General features: G+C 47.5%; 1 protein-coding gene across 2 annotated transcripts in view; it reads left to right on the forward strand.

Annotated features, from left to right (window-relative positions):
- Positions 1-13530, forward strand: part of Poc1a (POC1 centriolar protein A) — a 75677-nt gene that overhangs the window by 28177 nt on the left and 33970 nt on the right. For both annotated transcript variants that reach the window (XM_031343980.1, XM_031343979.1), the window contains one exon: positions 1894-1986. In XM_031343980.1, coding sequence (XP_031199840.1) covers positions 1894-1986 — 93 coding nt within the window. The remainder of the gene's footprint in view (positions 1-1893; positions 1987-13530) is intronic.

The following is a 13530-nucleotide window of genomic DNA, read 5'->3' on the forward strand; positions in this document are numbered from 1 at the left end:
GCAAGCCTTGAGCCTCCAGTGAGTGTGGGAGCAGGGACCGTGTGGCAGATGCTTGTGTTAACTGTGTATAGATGTGCATGCTAACAGCCATGGTGAAACAAAGTCACCAGCACAAGAAGCTCGCTGTGGCCATCCTCAGACAGCAAGGCTGACAATTCCCTCAACTTTTTACAGTTTGCTCCTGTTTTTCTGGGGTGACATTGATGTTATGTCTACATTCATGCTGGCCACTCTCTGTTGTTGGTAATGTTAGGTCTCCACAGTTACATAAGGACTTTGTGCGTGCAGTATGTATATGCCAACATTCTATTTATAATAGAAAATGGTAGATGAGGTACCCATATGCCCATCTCTCTGGGAGGTGTAAACAGTGGTAGGTAACTGTGAGGAGCCTCCAGAGGAATCATGTTTACTGCTGGGTCCCAGTGGGCTGGCATCTAGGGCATGTCAGGGCGATAGAGTGTGGGTTTTTCCTTTTGCTTTGTTCTGTTTTTCTGTGACAGTCATTGACTACTCATCATGTTGCATGATTCCTCCTCTGATGGCCAAGCCACCCAGCCTGAAAATAAGCCTAGCAGCACCCAGCCTCCTGTGGCTTCTAGCAGCACCCAGCCTCCTATGGCTTCTAGCAGCACCCAGCCTCCTGTGGCTTCTAGCAGCACCCAGCCTCCTGTGGCTTCTAGCAGCACCCAGCCTCCTGTGGCTTCTAGCAGCACCCAGCCTCCTATGGCTTCTAGCCACCACTAGGGAATGCTCTTGCTTCCTAGCAGGGCGACTCTCCAAGCTTTTGTGAGGTGTTTTTAGGCATTATCCTGTTTTGGAAGATATCGAGTATGGTTAGTTATTTGGGATTGTTTGTTTGTTTTTTCGAGATAGGGTTTCTCTATGTAGTCCTGGCTGTCCTGGAACTCACTCTGTAGACTAGGCTGGCCTCAAACTCAGAAATTCACTTGCCTCTTATTTGGGATTTTTTGACATTTATTTTTGTATCTTTAACTTTCCTTTTAAAATGTGGATAGGTGTTCCTTGCCTCTATGTATGTCTGTGTATTATATTTATGCAATGCCTGTGGAGGCCAGAAGAGTGCATCGGATCCCCTGGTACTAGAGTTACAGAGGTTATAGTAGCTATGTTGGAATCAAACCTTATCTATCTATCTGTCTACCTATCTATCTATCTATCTATCTATCTATGTTGATGTGGAATCTCATTCTTTAGTGCTGGGTGGCCTATGTAAACCAGCTTGGCCTTGAACACACAGAGATTTACCTGCCTTTACCTCCAGTGCATATGCTACCATACCTGGCTAGCAGTGTATTTTTTTATTGTTAAACTTCTTGAGCTTAGAATAATGAGTGTGTTACTCTCCATTCCATGATGCCAGTGAGTGACTGTGTCATACTGTGTCCTGTAAGCCTCCTAGCAACTCTGGGAGGTGGGAGGTGGGATCCTTTCACAGAAGAGGGCACAAGACATATGCTGAATCCCCCTCCTAAGGCCTCACGGTAAGGGGCTGGAGCCAGGCTGTCAGTCCAGTAGTGTGGTCTGGAGTTTACACACAGTGTCATGGGCAAGCCACTACCTTCAAGCCTTCCTTTCCAGATTGACATGATAAACAAGGGAAAGGAACAAATGGATTTAATAGTGGTTCTGACATTGAGACATCTATGACACTTGGGTAGAGGGACAAGCAGGTGCTAAGATCTAATTGTGCTGCCTGGTGATACCCCATCTTGGTGCCACATGCACCAGGCCTATCCCCAGAGACTCCTCATCAGGGATGTGGGGCAGGTCTCACAGTTGAGTTGGTGTATCAGGTGGGAGCCACTACTGCTGAGAACTTTGGGGCTGACTCAATTGCCTCTCTCCTTCTCTACCTGCTGCTCTTGGTAGGTGATGGTCTGGAAGAGTAACTTTGACGTGGTTGACTATGGAGATGTGAAGGCCCGGAGGCCCCCACCCCTAACCAGCTCTTCTGGGACTCTGGTAAGTGGCTTGGCAGTTAGGGCTTGAGCTGTGTGACTCTGAGATAGTCACAGTGTTCAGCACAAGGCTTGGAGATGAGGGGGCCTGGAGTCTTCTCTGTCACGAGAAAGGAACCCTGGTATGGCCTACCAAATAACACTTTGAGCCTCGAGGACAATCCAGAGTGAACAAAGGAGACATGAGGGCAGCAGAGCAGTTTTAGGGCCCAGGATGCTGACCCTTTTGGTGGGGTACTGTCTTGGCATGTGCTGCTGCTGGACTGAGGCCAAGGCACACAAAGGACCTATCCCGTGCGGGGCCTTCCTTCAATCACAGGACCCACGTACGTGGTTCCTAGAGGGCTCAGCTGGACGAATGGGAAAGACCCTGGTTTGGTTACTCTCACTTCTTTTTTCTTTTTCCCCTTAAGCCATGAAGAGGAAGTTCCTTAGCCACAAACCATTTTTAGTACCTTTGTTGGTAAGAGGACATTCAGTATTCCTGAGTAAAAAGAATCTAATTTTGTAAAATAAATAATTAGATGAAAATGATAACTGATAAAGGCTCATTAAATAAACCTATCACTTTTTTCGACTTTGGTTGAAACCCCGAAGGCTTTAAGCTTCTATGGCCGGACTGTTTTATCCTGTCTTCCTCCTGGGCCAAAGAAGCACTGTGGCCTCCTGGGCAGGAGGAAGCTGGCCTGAGCAACAGGAAGCGGCTTGTCCAAACCCAGAAGTCAAGGCTGGAACTCAGAATAGAACCAGGAAGCCTCCTAGTCTGTTCTGGGCTTGCTGTGGCTGAATCTCTTCTACCACATGCCCCTAGTCTGCACTAGGGCTACCTCTGGAGTAGGCTACACTGTGCCTGCCTACAGTTTTCTCCGAAGAATCTCCCCCTTGACTAGCCACCGTGGCTGGAGGCCTAGTTGGGGCTCTCTGGGTCACCCCAGTGTTCTTATTGCTGCCAATCTCTTTTCTGCCTAGAAAGCACTTTGAATTTGGCGAGGCTGGGGTCCCGTGTGGATCCTGCCCTCTATCCTGCAGCTCCCTGACTACTGGGCACTTACAGGGAGACAAGCACTGCCGAGACCTTTATGTGTGCTCATTGCCTGCAGAGTGAGTGGGTGGTTCTTGCCCTAGTTCTCAGGTGAGGCTCTCAGCTGTAACCATGCTGTTGTCTGAGCAAGGCTAAGTAACCATGCAGGTGGCTGCTGGTGGCAGAGGCTGCTTGATAGCGCTTCCCCTCCTAGGAGGCTACTGCTGTCTGCCTCCGGGGAATGGTTAATGTCAGGTGGAAGAAAAATTGACATTACTACTATTTTATTATTATTAAAAAGAGTTTCATGCAAATATTGAGCATATTTCTCCCACCCCCTGCCCTCTCTTCTTTCTTCCCTCCCCTTCTGGTCACTATCTTTGCCCCCTACAGTTTAACTTGTACTTTCATGTCTTATGTATATACACAGGTTCATAAATTTATATAAAATATAAGAACCACAAATGAGAGAAAACATTTGGTGTTTGCCTTCCAGAGGCTGCCGTGATTTATTTACTCTGCACATCTCTGTTTGCATCCATTTGCCTGCAAACAACATAGCTTCATTCTTTTTGGGATTTAGCTGTTGTGAGTAAGGCTGCAGGTGTCTCTGTGGTGTGCTGAGCTGGAGTTCCTGCAGTAAGACTGAGCAGTGGAAGAGCCAGGCCACACTGTCCAATCTGCTTTTACTTGTTTGAAAAGCCTCCATTCTGAGTTCCACAGTAGCTGTTAGCTTACATTTCCACCAATGGAGTCTAAGTGGTCATTTTGTCTACATTCTTGCCAACATTTGTTGTTTGTTTCTTGCTCCCCCTCCCCCCCGAGACAGGGTTTCTCTGTGTAGCCTTGGCTGTCCTGGAACTCACTCTGTAGTCCAGGCTGGCCTCGAACTCAGAAATCCGCCTGCCTCTGCCTCCCAAGTGCTTGGATTAAAGACGTGTGCCACCACTTCCAGGCACTGTTGTTTGTTTCTTAATGGCAATTCTGACAGGACTGAGGTGGAATCTTCATTGTAGTTTTGATGACTAGTGAGATTGCCTCTATTTTTTTTCTTATAGTTATTAGGAAATTAACTTGGGCAAACTGCCTGTTGTCCTCAACCCCACTCAAAATGGGGAACATACCTGCCTTGTTTCCCAGAGCCTCAGGGCCTGAGAGTCTAGGATGCAGTCACGTGGGTAGAGGAAGCCAGCATAATGGGATGGAGAACTGGAGGTGAAGGGCTCAACAGGACCCAAGGCAGCCAGTTGTCTCCAAACTACTTTGAGGCCCATATCAGGGCTATTGCTGTAGTCCTACTAATGGGCAGCCCTACATGGGACTCAAGCAGGGGGCAGGATATGAGTTCTGGTGTCATGGATCTGCCTCTGGACCCTGCTGGGTAGTCCTGGACAAGCACCCCATCTTCCCAAGCCCCTGTTTCTTCAGGGGTTCAGAGTACCTCACAGGAGTGTCATGAAGGGACCTAAAGTGACACAGTAATCTTAGAGTTATTCTTGGTTGAGATAGGAACTTCTTGTTCTTTGTCACAAGTCCCTTCTAGAGCCTTGAGAGAACAGGTATGCCTTCTAGACACCTACCCCCCCACACACACCCCCACACACACCTAATGCTGCTTGAGAGGTTTCTCTGGAAGGGGAAAAGACTGCCCAGGGTATTGTATTGTTCTACCTGGTTTTATTGGGAGGGTATATGTGGAGATCTAATATATATATATATATGTATATATATATATGTGTATGTATATATACATATACATATGTGTGTGTGTATACACACACACACACACACACACACACACACACACATGATAAAATTGACCATTTTAACCATGTTTTGTCATCTGTCTTAGTAAGCCATCAGTATCCAGATCCAATTTTTTCATTCTCCTATGCTGGAGACAGCAAGTTTTTGCAAAACTATGATGGCTAGGTTCTCTCCTAAGGTAGGAAGGGAGCTGGCTAGTGAGTTCCCTTCTTCCCTGGCACTTAGATCCCCTGTATGGCCAGAGAGCTCGGATCCTTGGGGGAGCCCAGGAGCACTGCTCTGTCCTGTGAACTAGGTCTGACAAGCTCCCACGCTTCATCTCTGCCCACATCCCAGTCCTTCCAGTAACTCTAGGTTGCTCTAGCTCAGCAATTTGCATGTGTGGCAGATATTCTTTGAGTGCAATCTCATACACCATGATGTCTTTAGCATCCCTGGCCTTTTCCTGATTTATGCCAGTAGCATCCTGCTTCCCAGTTGTGATGACCAGAAATGTCTTCAGCTATGTTCAGGTATCACCATTGAGACACTGCAAAACCTCCTTGTTCAGGAGGAGCCCAGAGAGAAAGCGGGTGGGAGGTGTGGGATGAGGCTGTGGGAGAAGTGTACGGGAGAACTGAGGTAGGCTGCTCTAGGAGCCTGTGCAGGGATCCTGCTCAGGTGGGTCAGGTTTGGATTCCCACCAGAAGATGTGGACCAGAGCTCTCAGCTCTTAGACCATTCTGTAGGGATGCTGTTTGGCCTCTCAGATTTCAGGCTCTCCTAGAGATATTGGTAAACAGTAAGAAAAGAGTCTTCACCTTTAGCAACTTGATTTTCTTCAGATTGGCTGTGTCTTGCCCTTCCTGCCCAGAGACTGTCAGACTCAAAGGCAATACCTGATGAGAGGGTTGTGGATGGCCAGGATGGTTTACTTCTCCAGTCATGACCCAACTGTGCTGCCGCTCCGATGCCCTTTGCCCTTCATCTCTGCCTCCCAGTCACTGAAACCAGGTGTGCACTCCTAGGCATTTGGGGTTGGCAGGGAGTTCATGGGGCCAAGCCCGTGTGGAAGTTCTGCTCTTGTGCTTTCTCCAGTGTGTCCTTTGGGAACCAGAGGGACAGACCTTGCCTGGACCCTTGCTGCTACCCCCACCCCCTCACAGAGACTGACAAGGACAACCTTGTGAGCCCGTGGAAGTTCTTCACCCTTGAGCCCCCCTGCCTGTGACCTCGTCTCTAAACGTGATGTTTCAGCTTTCAGATCTTGGAATGAAGGCTGTCCTTAAACTCACTCCAAGCGGAGCTGTGTTCACTGTGGAGCTATTTTCAACCTCTGGTTGAAATTCACAGCTTATTTTTAGGCACATTTCATGTTGAAAAGCAAAAGCCATTTCCCAGCCATTCAGAATGAGAATAATGGGTACCATTTTCCCTCTGTTCTTGGCTGAGTTGTACAAAGGAGGGATTTCAGGGCTCGTGGCTGGGGCTCTTTCTCTGCTTGGGAGATTGCACATGAAGGATTCCAGGCCATGCTGTGGGCTCAGAGTAGGCAGGAATCTCCATGTTCTGCCCTGGAAGAAGGCTGGAAGGATGACTTCTGGGCAGATGAGTGCCTCCTGGAGGGGTATGGCTGGGTACCCAGAGGACTTCTCTGTAGCACACACTTGTGCTGGTGTTTCAGGGAACTACAGCTTAGCCTAGTCCTTGCTTCAGCCCCGCCCACCTGCTGTCTGTTCTTACCTACGCTCCTGCTCTCTGGACTTTAGGGTCTGTTCCTTAGGCAGAAAGACCCTGGTATCTTGGCTGACTTCAGAGTTAGCATCTTACCCACCCCAAATCTTCTCCAGGACAAGATTTCTACCCCAGCTGCGGGGGTACTTTTTTTTTTTTAATGATTTATTTATTTATTTTATGCATATGAATGCACTGTAGCTATCTTCAGACACATCAGAAGAGGGCATCGGATCCCATTACAGAAGGTTGTGAGCCACCATGTGGTTGCTGGGAATTGAACTCAGGACCTCTGGAAGAGCAGCCAGTGCTCTTAACCACTGAGCCATCTCTCCAGCCCCAGAAGTACTTTTAAACTTCTTGTTTGTTTTGTTTTGTTTTGGACAGGGTCTCTCCATGTAGGTCAGGCTGGATTTGAACTCAGAGATCTGCCTGCATCTGCCTGCATACTGGAATTGAACGCATGTACGACCATGCCTAGCTTCTTAGTCTACTTCTAATGTACAAGGATGGATTTATTTGGATCTGCCCTTGCTTTTGCCATAGTCAGAGGCCCATTATGCAATTGAGAAGTACTAAGTGGGGCGGGAGAGGAAGAACACCACGTTCTAGGTAATTCAATGAAACTGACAGGGAAAAAAACCAACCCACTTTGTGAGCTCTCAAGGTTGGCTGCTCTGGGTTAGAAATGAACCTCGATTTCTGGGTTGAGGGCTTTTCTTTGCTCACTTCTCAAGATTACATTTGAAGGAGAGAAGCTACCTGCGGTTAAGTGCTTGGCTTCTGGCTTCCGACCAGCCAGGAATCCCATCCCTGTCTTGTTTGGGCTGTGACCCCGGCCAGCGGCTGGATCTCTGAGGTCTTGGTTCCTCTTCTGTCAGCCTGGGAGACACTGGGTCCTCCTCCTTTCCTGAGATTTCACAGGTGGTATGCCAAGCAGCACTTGGCCCTGTTCCCTGGTGAGTGCTCACAAAGCATAGCTATTTCAAGAATGTTCTTTCCCCTCTTCAGTCAGACTGATCAAGTGTTGAAACCTTCTGGGGTGAGGGACATTGGACAAGGGTGTGGGTGCATTGCTGACTGGGATAATTTCTGGTGCTGGCTCTTCCCTCAGGTGGTTCTTATATGGACCAGGGAGGGTTTTAGACAATGTAAACATACATTGTTTGTTTCAGCTGACAGATCCAAAGTCCTCTGAGCTTGCAGATAGAAAGTAAACCTCTGAGGAAGGTGGAAACAAATCACATATATACACATACACAATGCACCACACATATACACACCACAGCCATCTATCACACCACACACACACATACCACACAGACACCACACATACACCACACACACACACACACACACACACACACACACACACACCCTCAAGACTCCTTAGGACAAAATGCCCAGGAACCTTAGAGCCTTGGTGCTAGAACCTTTCCCAGAGAAGCAGTTGGCTCAGCCAAGAATATCTGCCTTTAGCCTGAGGCCTCCTCTTCTGCCTTGTGCCTCAAGTTCTAAGGGCAAAGTTCTAGTCACCTGCCTGTGTTTTGTTTTGGGTTCTGCCATATGCTTCTGATTTGGGGTGCGAAGGAGATCTGATTCTGCTCCCATGGATATTTCTCCTATTCTGAGGATCTGGAGCGTCGTCAGTGCTTGGGGCTTTCCCCACGGGAACCTCACCTAAGGAGGTCAAGAGGAGACCCATTTCTGTTTGCCTCAGGGATTTCATCTCAGTGCCTTTTTGCTGCTGTAACAAAATACTGTGGACTAGGTAGGTTTTAAACAGCATATGAATGTTACATGACATTCATTTATGACAGTTTTGGAGGCACTGGTGAGGGTGGAGTGGTACAAGGTAACTCCTTTCTTCTGTGTGCTACTGTAGTAGACTGTGCTGGCTAAAACCCTTTTATAAGGGCACTAATCCTAAACATGGCGACTCTGTCCTCATGACCCAGTTACCCGCCCCCCAAAGGCTTAATTCCAAATATGCTAGGGATTATGATTCTAACATATAAATTTTATGGGAGATACAAATACTCAAAACTATTAGCAATTTGATTTCCTGAGTTGGGTCTGTTTCCCAGAATATAAATTTCTGTTTTTGGCATTTGCTTTTGTAGTGAGAAATAAGGACTCAAGCTGGGTATGGATGGCATACGCCTGTAATTCCAGCCCTTGGAGGGTGGTGGGAGGAAGATTGGAGGCCAGCCTGAGCTACAGGGGAGCCTGCCCCCAAAAAAACAAAACGTAAAATAAAGGAAACTCGAAAGGCATGCTCAGCAGGAGGGTCATTGAGGGTATTTGAAGCAAAATGAACCCCAGATTTATGTGTCTTAAAAAGGATCTTCTCCCTTCTCCACTTGACCCCATTTCTGGCTCTCTTTTTTTCCCCCCTCAAGACTGTTAAAGGAAATTCTTGGCTTTCTGTCTGCTGCCAGTGAATCAGATGCCCGACAGCTGCCCAGCTTGGAAAAGGCTTGCTTTTACAGGGCCCATTGCCCCATCAGGTGGCGCTGCCCCTGCCTCTGGGCCCAGGGCATCTCTGCTCATTCTGCTGTATCTATTTATGTGTGTATACTGTATGAATGACCAGCTTTGTCCATCATGCACCTCATCTCGGTGGGTGATAGCTTGGTAGGGAATAGGGAGTCAGGCCCTCTCCTGAGGGGCCCCAATCCTCCATTTGGTGTTGGGAGGCTTTGCAGATCTCAGAAGGCTTTGAGGGATGACTTAGGAACGGTGGGGATGCTGAGACTTACCTGGTTGTACATCTCTGTATGGCTCCTGTTACAATTCCTTCATGCCTTCTGCATGCAGAGGAGGAAACTACACGCAGGCCATATGACATTCTGTTGAATGGTTCTAGACCCAGTCAAGTGCAGGCCCCTGGAGTAGGATGCCACAAGAGAGCCTTGCATGAAGAATCAAAAGATGTCTCCCCATTTCTCCTTCAGCACCCTCAAACCTAAGATAAGCACCTAGGCTCAGTGTGTGTGAGTACCATGGCGTTGCTGTCTTAGGTGCCCGTGGGTTCTGTATTCCTTCCGTAGTGGTCAGGCGTGATCATTAGTGCCTACTGCTGCTGCTAGCATTACTCTGCAGACATGGGTCCTGTGGGCCTGGCACAGGACGAGGGCATCAGGGAATCCAGCTGCTCAGATGCCTTCCTAGTGTGAGAGTGGGAATCTTACAAGGACCGATTGCATTTGCACAAGGTGACATTTGCAAGAGTCCATGTTAGCTGTCGGGATAAAGACAGGTTTTTTTTTTTTTTTAAAGTCTCACTATAAAATCTTGGCTGCTGGCCTCAAACTCATAGGGATTTGTCTAGTTCCTGCTGCTTCCCCATTATTGGGATTAGAAGTGTGTGCCACCATGCCCAGCCAAGGCAGTCTTTCTAACATTTGACATTTATTTATTGTCAGAAGCTCCTCCAGCTGGTTCTCAAACTTAGTTGTCCATCATAGCACACATGGGGATGTTACAACTTAACTGCTGGCTTGGCCACCCCCAAGGTGTCTGATTTGCTAGAGAGTTTGCACTTCTAACACATCAGACCCTGATGAAGCCAGTGCAGGACCCACTCTGAAAACTGGTCTATTGGAAGACAATGTTTGACTTCCTAGACAAGGAGTCCTTTCCATCTTAGACATTTCTCTGACTCGTAGAAGTGACTGCTTGGGAGAGGCAATTGAAGAATAGCTTGTCCCTCTCGTTCCACTATAGTGGACAGCAGGTGTAAGGGGAGGGACATGGCTCTGGTTTGAATCTTCAGTATTGTTCCAGGAGATTCCAGTGCAGTCCTGTGAGTCTTTTAAATCCATGAGCACCCATCAGTGGGCTTAGAACTAGGCAGGCAGACCTGCAGCTTTCTCACCAGCAAAGACTGTCAGTAAGGAAGATGCTGCTCCGGCATGGGCTTCTGCCAGGCTTGCCTTTCCCTCTTGCCTCCTGGCTGCTGGTAGATGCTGTCTGTAATCTAGTAGCTTGTTCTTTTTTTTTGGTTTTTCGAGACAGGGTTTCTCTGTATAGCCCTGGCTGTCCTGGAACTTACTCTGTAGACCAGGCTGACCTCGAACTCAGAAATCTGCCTGTCTCTGCCTCCCAAGTGCTGGGATTAAAGGTGTGCCCCATCACTGCCCGGCTAGTAGCTTGTTCTTGAAACTTCATTTCCAGCCACTGCTTTCTGCATTGTCCTTAGTGTCTCCTTTTGTGTATCTCTGTTTCCCACCTCACTCCCCTTAGATGTGGATACTTAGACCAGCTCTATCCTCTAGAGAGCTTGCTGACTCTTGAATCTGCATGAAGCCCAGAGTCCTCAGGTTCAGTTCTGCATGTATCAGGACTCACCCAGCATGTAAGTCCAACCACACACACCCTTTTTTTTTTTTGAGTTCTGCTAACTCCTTTGGGAGATCTTCCTTCTCGCTGTGGGCTCAGGACTGTTGGTAGCCCCACTTTTGCATGCCGAGAGATGGTTCCAAGTCAGACAGCAATGGGGTAGCCAAACCATCATGCTTTGCTAGAAGGCACACACAGCCCTTGAGTGCCTGTCATCGCAGCAACTGCTGTGGCATTGCCATTTTGCTGATGGTGATGACAAGCCACCCACAGCCCTGTCAGTCCACATTCACCAGCAGAGCCATAGAAGAACGTGGCCAGCATTGAGGTGCAGACAGAGCGTGCGTAAGAACTGGGCCTTCAGGCATTCGAGGCTCATGCTTTTCTCTTCTTTTGGCTCTGTTCTATTTTTTAAACCCTGAAAGCTGAAAGTGAGAGAAACAAGCCCAGATGCTCGAGCCTAGCTCTGCTTCTCTGGGGCACTGGCACCTGTTCCAGCAGAGATGCCTTCCACCATTGGCTCTTCCTAGGTGGTTCCTCCTTCATGTGGCCTTTCCCAGGCTGGAGAATCTTTATCTTTTCTTTTCTCTTCTTTTCTTTTCTTTCCTTTTCTCTTTTCTTTCTTTCTTTCTCCCTTCCTTCCTTCCTTCCTTCCTTCCTTCCTTCCTTCCTTCCTTCCTTCCTTCCCTTCCTTCCTTCCTTTAAAAAAAAAACAAAACAAAACAAGGGGCTGGAGAGATGGCTCAGCGGTTAAGAGCACTGACTGCTCTTCCAAAGGTCCTGAGTTCAAATCCCAGCAACCACATGGTGGCTCACAACCATCCATAATGAGATCTGACGCCCTGTCTTCTGATGTGTCTGAAGACAGTTACAGTGTATTTACATATAATAAATAAATCTTTAAGCCGGGCAGTGGTGGCGCACGCCTTTAATCCCAGCACTTGGGAGGCAGAGGCAGGTAGATTTCTGAGTTCAAGGCCAGCCTGTTCTACAGAGTGAGTAGGTCTACAGGACAGCCAGGGCTACACAGAGAAACCCTGTCTTGAAAAAACAAAACAAAACAAAACAAAAGAAAACAAACAAACAAAAAAAACAAAGCAGGGTGGTCTCTGCGTAGCTTGGCTGTCCTGAAAATCACTATATAGATCACCAGGCTGGCCTGGAACTCAAGAGATCAGTCTACCTATCTCAGGGGAACTAGGATTAAAGGTCATCGCATCTGGCCTTTTTTATTTTTAGATAGATAAATGGATAGATGATAGATAGATAGATGATAGATAGATAGATAGATAGATAGATAGATAGATAGATAGATAGATAGATAGTGTGTGTGTGTGTGTTGCGTTGCAGTAAAAGTAGAACTCTGAACTCTGAAGACAACTTTCAGGAGTTAGGTCTCTCTTTCCACCATGTGGGTCTTAAACTCAGGTCATCAACTTTGGTAGCAAGCACCTTGACTCATTGAGCTACCTCATCAGCCCTAGCTATTCTTCCGACAAGAGCAGCCTCCTTCCCAGCATAGGCTCCCCTTTCCCACCACTGCTCACATTCCTAGGCCTGAGCTTTGTTCTCCCACAGCAGCCAGGGTGTGCTTGTAAAGGGATGCTCAGGAGTCAGGGTGTGGCTGCCATTGTGCCTGGGAACACTGAGCCGTGTGCCTGAGTGTGTGAACCTAGTGGCTGGCTGGCTTTGGCTCTTTCCTTAAAGTGGTTTTGGTTTTTGTTTTTAATTTTTGTTTTATCTTGTTTTTCCATGGTCCCAGACTAAATGAAGAAAGTAACATTCTGGCTTCATTTATTCCTCTGGCAGCTACTGGCATGGGGTGGTACGGGCGGCCCTCAGGCCACAAAGGGACGTAGAAGCTACACGTCTGGACTAGACTCCAGAACTTCTCATTTGAAATGGAAAACCCCTTTTTGCATTTTATATTTTCCAGATTGGCTAGTAGTGTTGACCATGTGGTGTAAGGGTGTTGGATAATACTTATGTTTATGTTCTTATTGGTTACCATAGCAAAAGAAAAAAATCAGAATAGATGGTTTCCATGGAGATTATCTTACAGTTAGTTTCCCTGAAGGTCTGGACACTGCTGTGGGCTCATTGAATTCTGTGACTGCCATCAGGGGCTTTCTCTATGGAGTGCCATCGCCTCGTGCAGACATTCTTTGGAGTTGAGCAGAGCATCTGTCTCCCATGCTTGCAAACCCTAGCGCCCTAAAGGTGGTAGTGGTGACCCTGTGGCTCTGTTTCCTGCCAGAGTTTCCCAGCATGGCGTCAGCCCACAGCACTTGTCATCAAAACAAACAAAAGCCCCTGTATGACAGAATAATTCAGATTAGCACTGGAGTGGGGCAGATGGCACACCAACCCCTTCATCTGGGTTTTCTACTCGCCAACCTTACAACTTCCCCACACATTCTAGAAGCTTTCAGACCATTTCTTTAATTCCAGATACAACATTTTACTCTAAATAAGGATTTTCCTTGATTACATAACTCTAAGGCTATTGTCACATTCAACAATATTAATGATTTCTTCATAACAAATACCTAGAACATGTTCACATTTTCCCACATTGTGTCAAGAATGTCACTTTGTGGGGCTGGGGCTATGACTCTGTTGACAGAGTACTGTGTTTGATTCCCAGCACCAAATAAAAACAGGTATGGTGATACATGCCTGCAGTCCTAGGCTTTGGGAGCA

Source organism: Mastomys coucha, unplaced genomic scaffold (genome assembly GCF_008632895.1).
Source record: "Mastomys coucha isolate ucsf_1 unplaced genomic scaffold, UCSF_Mcou_1 pScaffold23, whole genome shotgun sequence".
Taxonomy (NCBI): Eukaryota; Metazoa; Chordata; class Mammalia; order Rodentia; family Muridae; genus Mastomys; species Mastomys coucha.